Source organism: Triticum urartu, chromosome 5A (genome assembly GCF_056163025.1).
Source record: "Triticum urartu cultivar PI428250 chromosome 5A, HENAU_Tu73, whole genome shotgun sequence".
Taxonomy (NCBI): Eukaryota; Viridiplantae; Streptophyta; class Magnoliopsida; order Poales; family Poaceae; genus Triticum; species Triticum urartu.
The window spans coordinates 451,232,929-451,244,167 of NC_141877.1; the positions used below are offsets into that span (position 1 = coordinate 451,232,929).

The 11,239-nt window shown below is 48.2% G+C and overlaps 1 protein-coding gene across 1 annotated transcript; it reads left to right on the forward strand.

Annotated features, from left to right (window-relative positions):
- The first annotated feature begins 4,678 nt into the window (after positions 1 to 4,678).
- On the forward strand, positions 4,679 to 6,254 carry LOC125509627 (homeobox-leucine zipper protein HOX4). The gene is made up of 3 exons (XM_048674642.2): positions 4,679 to 5,109; positions 5,215 to 5,579; positions 5,675 to 6,254. Exons 1-3 carry the CDS (start codon positions 5,052 to 5,054, stop codon positions 6,062 to 6,064), a joined length of 813 nt encoding a protein of 270 aa, XP_048530599.1. The 5' UTR covers positions 4,679 to 5,051; the 3' UTR covers positions 6,065 to 6,254.
- Positions 6,255 to 11,239: the final 4,985 nt, after the last annotated feature.

Here is an 11,239-nt window from a genome sequence, read left to right on the forward strand (position 1 = left end):
TCCTCAACGAGATGCACATGCTCACAACACGGGTTAGTAGCATTTGCATTATCAATTAACATCATACGAGGGAAAGTGGCTTTTTCCTTGGTTAGCTTTACTTGAAGTTGATCATGAGACTCTTTGAGACTAGCATGAGTACCCTTCAAGACCTTGTGAGCCTTGTCAAGTAGATCAAACTCCTCTTTGAGTCTAGAAAGATCAACCTCAAGTTCGGCCTTCTCGGAGTTTAGCACATGAGAAACAATGAGGACATGATCATAATCTTTCTTTAACTTAGCATGATCAACGTTGTGTGACTCCTCAAGAGCCAAACGAAGACCACGCTCTTCCTCAAGAGCATTGGGAAGATCCGAAATCTCATCGGCATAGTCACGACTATGCCCTTAAATCTTAGTGATGGTGTCTTCGTGAGCCTCGATCATGTCATTGGCTTCACCAAGTTGTTCCAAGAGAGCAACAAAGTGCTTCTTGGATTTTCCCTTGAGTTTGCCCATAAAGGCCTCAAACTCATTAGCCTCCACCTTAGCTTCCTCAAGTTCATTAATGCTATCCATCGGAGAAGGATGATTAATGATGGTAGTTTTGATGTTGGAGGTTACCTTGTTGGTGGATTTAGCCATGAGGCACTTGGCGGTGATACTCTCATTGGGTGAGTCGAAGAGAGACACCCGTGGAGTCGTCGCAATGGCAACGGAGGCCATGGCAACCGAATCATCACTTTCATCATCGTCATCATCCTCATTGTACTCTTCTTGTACCACCAATGCCTTGGGAGGAGTCTTCTTGATGAAGTTGCTCTTGTTGGGGAACGACTTGGCCTTGTCCTTTCGGATGAGCTTGCCACCATTATCTTCCCCCTTCTCATACGGACACTCCGCAACAAAATGACTCACGTTGCCACAATTGTAGCAAGTCCTTACACGTTGCCTGCTCTTCGTGCCACTTGAGTTGTTTTTGCTAAAGTTTGGCCTCGAGTTTTTCTTGCTCCAAAATTGCCTTGAAGCAAGTGCCATGTGTTCATGATATGCATACTTCATATCTTCGGGGTTGCTCTCCTCTTCTTCCTCTTCTTCCTCTTCAACGGTGAGCTTGGCCTTCAATGCAAGGTTAGGCTTCTTTGCCCTTTGAGAACGAAGCACCGCATTGTTGGAGGTCTTGTCCAAAATGTTCATGGCCACAAACTCATCCAGCACTTCGCTTGAGGTCAAAGTGTGGAAGTCCAGTCTTTGACGAATGACGGAGGACATGGCCTTGTGATAGGGCATAATTGCCTTGAGGAATTTGCGCTTGATCCAATTGTCATCCGTGTCCTTGCTCCCGTGATCTCGTAGTGAGACCGTGAGTTTGGTTACTCTCTGATAAAGCTCACGAGGTTCTTCATCTTCTTTCATTGCAAAATCATCGGCCTCATCTTGCACCACTTCATAGTTGGAGCGTTGGATGCTTGCGCTTCCCCGGTAGAGGGAGACAACACAAAGCCATGCGTCTTTGGCCAAGGCGAAGGGCCGAAGATGAGGTAGGTCTTCGGGTGGGATTGCATCTTGAATGATGAAGAGAGCATTCTCATTGAATTAATTATCCGCGGCTTCTCGAGGAGTGGAGTTGCTTGGATCATGCGGATAGAAACCTTCTTCAATGATTCTCCAATGATTAGTGTTCACATGATTTAAATGACGTTTAAAGCGGTAAACCCAAGAATCAAAGTCCTCATTTTTCACAATCTTAGGGGGAGGACCGGCATGATTCAAATGAGTGAAAGGAACCGGTCCACCATAAACAAGTGGTGGTTCCACATGAGCAAAGATGCTGGTGCCATTTTTACCACTAGAAGAAGGAGCCTTTTCACTACTAGCTTCCCCCTTGTCGGAGATAGCATCTGTCACCTTGTCGGTGGGATCACCCACTTTCGATGGTGCGGTGGATAGTTTAAGCCCCTCAAGGAATTTAGTAAACATGCTTTCAACCTCGGTCGTCATGGAGGTTTTCAATGTCTCCAAGGCCACATTGAACTCCTCACGAGAGACCGAGGTTCCCCCATCGCCCGTAGACGAGGTCGGATTCACACCGGAGTGTTCCTCCACACTGTCTACGGTATCAACCATACTCTTCGGACGGTAAAGTCCTTAATAAAGAGACGAGACTCTGATACCAATTGAAAGGATCGATATGGTTGACTAGAGGGGGGGGTGAATAGGCAACTATCAATTTTTAGCTTTTCTTTAACAATTTAAACTTTGCATCAAAGTAGGTTGTCTAGATATGCAACTAGGTGAGCAACCTATATGATGCAACAAGGATAGGAACACAAGCAAGCAAGTGAAACGATACAAATAAGCTTGCACAAGTAAAGGCATGAGATAACCAAGAGTGGAGACGGTGGAGACGAGGATGTGTTGCCGAAGTTCCTTCCCTTTGAGAGGAAATACGTCTCCGTTGGAGCGGTGTGGAGGCACAATGCTCCCCAAGAAGCCACTAGGGCCACCGTATTCTCCTCACGCCCTCACACAATGCGAGATGCTGTGATTCCACTATTGGTGCCCTTAGAGGCGGTGACCGAACCTTTACAAACAAGGTTGGGGCAATCTCCACAACTCAATTGGAGGCTCCCAATGACACCACGAAGCTTCACCACAATGGACTATGGCTTCGCGGTGACCTCAACCGTCTAGGATGCTCAAACACCCAAGAGTAACAAGATCCGCAAGGGATTAGTGGCGGGAATCAAATTTCTCTTGGTGGAAGTGTGGATAGAGGCCTTCTCAACCACTCCCGAGCAAATCAACAAGTTTGATTGGCTAGGGAGTGAGATCGGGCGAAAATGGAGCTTAGAGCAACAATGGAGCTTAGGGTTGGAAGAGATAAGTCAACGGAGAAGAAGGCGACCCCTTATATAGTGTAGGACAAAGATCCAACCGTTATCCACCTACCAGCCTGCGGCCAGCGGTACTACCGCTCCAGGTCAGCGGTACTACCGCAGGGCCGCGCGGTACTACCGCTTGCTTCCAAGCGGTACTACCGCACGGTCATGCGGTACTACCATACAGGCCCGCGGTACTGCCGCAACCCCAGCAACAGCAAGGTCAGATCTGATGCGCAGGAGCTGAGGGCGGTACTTCCGCGAGTGCGATACTACCGCGTCGCCATGCGGTACTACCGCAAGGCAAAAATCCCCTAGCCAGGGGGAGGAAACATCCGTGCCTATTTCCGCAAAGAAACGGAAGAAGCAAAAACCCGACACAGTAGAACTGCCGAGGGGCGGTATTACTGCCTGACAACATAGCACGGTGCTACCGCGGAGCGAAAGCGGTACTACCCCGGTAGGTGCGGATGTAAAAAATTACATCCGCCCCTACTACCGCGAAGGAGTGGTACTAGCCTGGTGGGCAACGGTAGTGCAGCTCCAGGGGAGCGGTACTACCGTGGGCACCTGCTGTACTACCGCGCCACCGCACGGTACTATCGCTGGTGCCTACGGTACTACCGCTCTCCTGGGAGCAGTACTACCGTGACCCAATTCAGCAGCCAGAACCAGGGAGGCGAGAAAGCGGAGGAAGCTCCAAGGGAAAAGGAGGGGACAAGAAAGAGACGTGTACGTGATGATTCCACCCAAACCTTTCCGACGCGGACCCCCTCTTAATAGTACGGCTTTCCTACGACTCAAATCCATCAAAAAGAAACGTAGAAAAGACGCCGTCTTCAACAGTCTTCGAGGGGCACCCAACCGTCTTGTGCCTAGCGATGAAATGTTTGGGATACTCAAGGCACACGATTAGTCCGCAAACGCGTTGTCATCAATCACCAAAACACCTTAGGGATAAATATGCCCTTACACCTGCCGTTGGCACCTCTTCCCCACGATCAACACACGATTCCTCCCACGTCCTGTGTTTCAATTCTGAGCAGCTGCTCTATATGCATCTGCTGATGTAATCTGTACTAAATCAAGCAAATCACTATATATATCATTCTTCACTAGGTATCCTTTTGCACTAAAGCAAGAGGAGTTTTGGTAGTTAGTGATTCAAGATCATTTTTGTGAAATGGAAACCACGGCATGTTTGCTACACAAGAATCTAGTAAATGTTGCAGTTGATAGCAATGCAATTGATTCTATGTGTTTCAGCAGTATATATTTACTGTTGCACTTTTATTTTCTTCCAACCGCGTTCTGTCTCAACTGCATATTTTTCAACTCCATCACATGTTTCAACAGAATGACATGATATTTTCTACTACACCCTTTCAACTGCATCTCACATGTTTTTTTCTTAAGATCCTGCATCTCACATGTTGATCATACATTTTCGATCGTGTCTGCTATCTCTTTTTTTTTTGGGTATTTTGGTAGTGGAAATTCTAGTGCGCAAAGAATAGTAAGATGCTAATTCCCAAATTGTGAAGCATGAACTGGGCTTGTACGAGAGGCTTAGGGCGTCCCATTGCAGTGCAGGGCCGTCTTATCAGTCCACGATCCTACGTGCACGCAGCACCTCTGAACCGATCAGCAAAAAGGGTCGCGCTAGGGCTCGCAAATTGCCGTGCGACGCGTGCTGGGGGTCCTAACCATGGTCAGCTCCTGACCGCACCGGCCCCCTCCACCTAACCCGTGCGCCGAGCCGGAGGAACTCGGCCCCGCCTGTCTCTCTCTCTCCCCCTCCCTCCTTTATTAAACGCACACGGAAATGCAGCACGCAGTGTTGGGGAAACGGAAAGGAAACCCGGAAAAGAAAACAGAGCAGGACTCCACTCCACACTCCACTCTCCTACCCCCTCCTCACTCTCTCTTTCTTGGATCGTAAGCAATCGCGGAGGAAATCCATCCGCAATCGTGGAGGGGAGGACATTTTGATCGGTGCTGGTTTGCCAAGGCGGGGACGAGGGTACATGGTGGCCGTCATGGATCGAGGCGTGGACGGGAGGACGGGGAGGGGCCAGCAGTGGAGGCGCACCAGCCCTTTCTCCCGCTCTTTGCTCCTCTTCTCGCAGTAATCGGGGAGGGTGGTGGTGGTGGTGGTGCCGGTGCCATCTGAATTTCTGCGGAGCTCGCCATGAAGCGGCCCGGCGGCGGAAACCCCTCCTCCCTCCACCAGATGGCCAGCCCCAATGGTAAATTGCGAGCCCTCTTTCTTTCTTTCTTTCTTTCTGGTGGGAATTCGTTCTGTTGAGGTGAAGGGCGCGGAAATCTGAGTCTCTGTGTGCGTGTTTGATTAGATATGGACTACGGCGTGGTCGGGATGGAGGCGGACGGGGACGCGGAGGAGGAGATGATGGCGTGCGGCGGTGGTGGCGGCGGCTGCGGGGGAGGGGAGAAGAAGCGGCGGCTGAGCGCGGAGCAGGTGCGCGCCCTGGAGCGGAGCTTCGAGGTGGAGAACAAGCTGGAGCCGGAGCGCAAGGCGCGGCTGGCGCGCGACCTCGGCCTGCAGCCGCGCCAGGTCGCCGTCTGGTTCCAGAACCGCCGCGCGCGCTGGAAGACCAAGCAGCTCGAGCGCGACTACAACGCGCTGCGCCACTCCTACGACGCGCTCCGCGTCGACCACGACGCCCTCCGCCGCGACAAGGAGGCCCTCCTCGCCGAGGTCCGTGCCGCTCACGCCCGCTTAAATTACGCTGCTGCTTAGTACTACCTGCGCAATGGCTGATGCTCGTTGCTGGCGCGTCTCGTGTGATACAGATCAAGGATCTGAAGGGGAAGCTGGGGGACGAGGAGGCCGCGGCGAGCTTCACGTCGGTGAAGGAGGAGCCGGCGGCGTCCGACGGCCCGCCGCCCGCGGGCATGGGGTCATCCGACAGCGACTCGAGCGGTGTTCTGAACGACACGGACGCGACCGGCGCGACACCAACAGAGGAGGCGCCGGCTCCAGACATGGGGACGCTGCTCGGCGGGCCCGGGGCGGCCGGCGCGGCGGCGGCGGGGCACGGGCAGGTGTTCCTGCACGGGAATTTCCTGAAGGTGGAGGAGGACGAGACGGGGTTCCTGGACGACGAGGAGCCGTGCGGGGGGTTCTTCGCCGATGAGCCGCCGCTGGCGTGGTGGACGGAGCCGACGGATCCCTGGAAGTGAGGCGCGGCGGAGAGAGAGAGACTCGGTGGGAGACGACACCTCGCGCGGGGAATAAAAGATTAGTGAAGAAAGCAGGGGCTTTTCTGAAATTTTTGTAAATCTCGTTTTTATCTAGTCCTTTCCTGTCAAACCCTCGCCGTCGCTAGGCAGCCAGCATCAGCAATAGTACTACTACTACTAGTGCCATTTCCGCCCCCGCTCTTTCTGCCATTTACCTTTTCCTCCCGTAAACCCTCGCCTTTTAGCTAAAAACTTAAATGTTCAAGTTAAGCTGGACTGAAGTGTAAAAAGGCCCACGAGACAGGGACAAGGGGAAAAGGACAGTGTGGAGAGAGCAGTGAAGAGGAAGGGAGGGAGCAGCAAGCAACAACGGGCGGGCCACGGAGCAGCGTCGCTGTTGGGGTGGGCCCCGGAGGCCACGTGAAGCGCAGGCATTGGGCCTCCCATTGACCGGGCTGGCCTGAGCTTTAGCGCGTGATGGCAGCGCGCAGAGTCGTAACCGACAGCCATCCGCCCCGCGACGCCAACGCGCCTGGCCCAGCCCGCGCCCCCTTCGTCCACGCCGGGCCTCCCCCGCGAGAGCGACCGCCGACGGCGACCCGCGCGCGCGCTCCCCCGTCGTCGCCGGCTCCGTCGAATCGAGCCCCGCGGCCTCGCGCTTTCCTTGCCATTCTCGTACGTAGTGGCAGGTGTTGCACCGCCGTCGAACCTGACGCGGCGTCGTGCTCCGGTACAAGAAAAGAAACAAGGAAATCATGTGGAGATCGGAGCGCGGCTCTCATGATGCGGAGCCTTTTGGAGGCTATAGAATAGCCCCCTTGCGCCTGGAGATTCTGTGGGCGGGTGCGTCGCCGTGCCAATCGAGTGCGTCTTGGAAGATCTGATGACCGTGATGATGGGCAATCAGGTACTCGATCCAGGAGTGGTAGACCGTGGTGGGGGAAGGAGGGAAGATCGTCGGAGCCGCGGCCGCCGCGCCCGTGCGGAATATTCTGTCGGAATGATTACCGGCACCGGGTTAAATAAGACTCCCGGCGTGCGTGCATGCCGTGCTTTAGCTGCCCCCTTCACCTGGAGAAACGCTTGTAAACACCTGAGACCTCATGCTGCTGGTAGAGTATATTGTTCGTATGCGGCCGAGCGCTTCTCCGGCTAGATTCGCTGCCGTTTATGCCCCTCGAAGCAGACGATTCCTCGCTGCTCAACTGTCGAGAGTCCACATTTTTTTGTTTTGTTTGTGACACTGCTTACGGTGTAGTGAGAGGACGGACAGCGTCAGGCGCTCTTCACGTACGTGCCCGACTCGCTGTCACGCGCTGTTGGACGATTCCGATAAGAATCCGTGCCGTTTCGTCTTGCTTTTCTCTACGGGGACATGGATTTGATGTGCGAACGAGACATTTGGATCGAGATTGAGGCGTCTTGCAGGTGGTGAAACTGTGAATGCATGGATCCAGACAGACTGAAACCCATGGTCCAGACTTACCCGGCGGGCGACAGCTTGCAATCAACGGCGACCCACCGGGTCAGTGTGCATGTACCACCACCGTAGTACCTGCTGGTGATCAATGCAAGCGCCCAGGGGTGCAAAAAGAAACGACAGCAACATGTACAAGACCAAAAATTCCCGGCAATTACGTTGAGAATGGCATATGTGACTCACGAGATACTATAAATTGGAGGTGATTCTTGGGAGCTTCTGTAACTTGCAAGTGTACGTTAGGGCTGATGTTGACGGCCTTGCGATTTAGAAAGAAAAATTGTCCTGCCGCCACTACATGACATGCATGTAGTTGCTCCTATATCCACATCACTCAAAGTTGATTTAGCCCCTTGTCTAATATTCATGGCGTGGCCTGTCATATCGAAATTCGTCAACCTTCGTTTCCTCTCTCTGCATTTTTTGTGGCTGCAAGCCCACGACAGCAATGGCCCGAATGAGTATGATAGTTGACGATATCTGCACAGCGGAGCTTATAGACTGGCTGGAAACTGAGCCTGGAAGGAACAAACGATAATTAACAACCCCAGCTCGTGAACTATTCTACTCCTATATTTGTAATATAAAGGGGAAAAGAGCATGTAGTTCAATTTTTGTTCATCCTGCACATATCTGGGCTCTGGATCAGCTGATCTTATTTGCAGCCCGCGGGCGGCTAACAGAAGTGGCTATACTGCAACACCCGCGGGTGGGCCAGCCAAGTTTGCGGCAGCGCGTTCGCTGTTCGTTTTTTTTTCTGTTGTTTTTATTATTATTATTTTTGGTTTTTCATTTGTTTGGTTTTTTTATTTCATTAAACATGATGAACAATTTTTAATACACGGCGAACAAAATTATCAAAAACTATTCAGAATTTCAAAATTCATTCAAATTTTCAAAAAGTGTTTGAAATTCTAAATTCATTCATGCTTTCAAGAATTCTTCATAATTTCAGAAAGCTTACGCATTTTTGCAAAAAAATCATGCTTCCAAAATTTTCTCACAATTCAAAAAAAATCTTCGGAATTCCAAATTTGTTCGCAATGATTTTTTTCCATGATTTCAATTTTTTTCATTTTTACAATTTACTCAGAATTAAAAAAGTATTAGGAATTTTAAATTTTATAGAATTCTATAGAAAACACATAGTTGAAATTTGTTGTTCACATTTCCAAAAATTGTTCATGATTTCGTAAAAAATCACTTTTCAAAAAACAAATAAGTTAGCAAAGTGGGCTGGGCCATTTGTGTCCACTCCTAGTTGACGCACACGAGCCGGACGGCCCAATGCCCACTTCAATCGGGTCGTGTCAACGATGAAATTTTACAATGCCACAATGAACTGGGTGCTCCCATAGGGAACACAACTGGCGCTCTCTACAGCGCCAAGTGGGCTGACCCACGAAGGCGGAGTGCACTGACTGGTATTGAAAACGAGCAAACACCCCAAAAATGCGCTCCCACGATGAATCGAACTCACGGCCTACAATTCCTATAGGTGTTTGGCTAACCACTGCGGACTGTCGTTGCAAGTGACTAAATACAACGCTAGTACTTGAAGAACTATTGTAGCAGCTCATACATGATTTTCTTTAAAGAAAATTGGAACTTCACAGATTTCAAAAAAAGTTCATGAACATGCAAAAAGACGTTGCCTTATTCAATAAAAGTTCCTGAACATGCAAAAAAATGTTGCCTTATTCAAAAAGAAGTTCATCAATTTTGAAGATTATTTCTTTTGAATTTTTTCCATCGTTTTATTAAAAAAATCATCAAATTTGGAAAGAAATTCATTGTATTTAAAAAAATCATTGATAATGAAACAATTTCATCTAATTTGAAACAAAAGTTCATAGAATTTGAACAAAAATCATCGATTTCTCGAAAAAGTTCGTCACTTTTGAAAAAATGCCATTGATTGGAAGAAATTCCACGCATTTAAGAAAAGAAAAAAGAAACAGGAGAACAAACACATACTTGAAGAAACACGAGAACAAACAGCAATGCCTCCAATGAGTATGATAGTTGACAATATCTACACAACGGATCTTACAAACTAGCTGCAAACTGAGTCTAGACATTGGAAGGGCCAAAATGAAAACTAACCCCCCCCCCCCCCCCCTGCTCGTGAACTGTTATGTTCCTTTTGTAATAAAGAACACAAAGGCATTTTGTTCGTACAAAGGCAGTACGATTTGGACACAAGGAAGAAATTCCACACATCCAGAGCCAAATTTGGGGCAAAATGATCGACTTTGAAAAAAAATCACTGATTTTGAAAAGGTTCCTCGATTTGAAGAAAAATCACAATAACTGAAAAAATATCATCAATTTACAAAAAATATAATTTGAAAAAACGTTTGTGCAATTCAAAAAAAAGAGTAATAAAACATCAAAATTCTTGTGAAAACACGAAAAACAATCAAACAGAAAAACAATTGAGTCGGCCTCCTAACTGGACATAGTGTACAAGGGGATGCGCCCTGTACGGTTTATATTTTAAGCGGCGCCTAAGGCGCCGTTTAGGGAATGCCTCCTATAAACCTGCTGCAAGCCACCACTCGTCGAGGGGCCAGACTAGTAAGCCCACTGCCCAGGAAGCAACTACTCGCCGAGGGGGCAGACTAGTAAAAAGAATGTTTCTCGTGTACATTTACATGAAACATGTACATAAAAAACCTAGGAAAAAAGATACAAACAACACATGCAAAACAAAAATAATAAGTCAAAAAGGGTCTAAAACTGAAGAAAAACTATTTAAAATACATAAAATGGAATAAAAACCGAAGAAATCAAGTGAACAAGAGAGATAAATGAAGAAACCAAAATAAAGTCAATGAAAAACAAAGAAAGAAACAAAAAAATCAAAGAAAGAAATAAAACTGAAGAAATCTCTGACCGCATGCCTGTTGAAGAATGAGCCGGCGACTCATAAGCAGTGACTTGGTTAAGGGAACGGAACCCACCGGAGCCGTAGCGAAAGCGAGTCTTCATAGGGCGATTGTCACTGCTTATGGACCCGAACCTGGGTGATCTATCCATGACCAGGATGAAGCTGGATGAAACTAAGCAGAGGTCCGAAGCGACCGATGTTGAAGAATCAGATGATGAGTTGTGGTTAGGGGTGAAATGCTAATTAGTATTTGTTTATAGACTGGATAGGCGCCTGCGACATAGAATAGAGATAAAAGCATTACCAAAGGCTCATTCATCGGAAATCAAAATCATACAGACAGGAAAAGAAAAACGAATTTCTATCAAATCAATAGAAGAAAGGATTCTTTCCCTGATTTGAATCCCGTCCTCCTTCAAATAGGATATCTCTAGACTTCCCTATAATATCTGCAATGATTTTATCCATTTTGCGAATTCCTACTTTGTTTTTAAGTATATTTATTACTTTGTTTATAGATACATTATGTAAATTGATCAACTTTAAATAGAAAAAATAAAGTAAAGAGTAAATAAGAAAGATTTGCAATTCTTATAATTTGTACTTTTTGTAAGTTTTCTTATTGCCGAGCCATAGTAATTGCACTATTGTCAAGTATGTTTAGGGATGAAGATCTCGGCAAGATATGAAGTTCTTGAAGAATGAAAAAAAACTGATCTACTCTATGCCAGCTTTTCTATTTGAATGGAACCAAAGCTCTCCGCTTTCTAGATGATCCTTATAGAGTAGGAGATAGAAATTC

What these genes read in the sequence shown, in the direction of transcription:
- LOC125509627 (XM_048674642.2), top strand. Translation starts at nt 5,052, where the DNA reads ATGAAGCGGCCCGGCGGCGGAAACCCCTCCTCCCTCCACCAGATGGCC. An exon ending in CCAGATGGCCAGCCCCAATG is followed by an intron (nt 5,110 to 5,214) that starts GTAAATTGCGAG and finishes GTGTTTGATTAG; the next exon opens with ATATGGACTACGGCGTGGTC. An exon ending in AGGAGGCCCTCCTCGCCGAG is followed by an intron (nt 5,580 to 5,674) that starts GTCCGTGCCGCT and finishes CGTGTGATACAG; the next exon opens with ATCAAGGATCTGAAGGGGAA.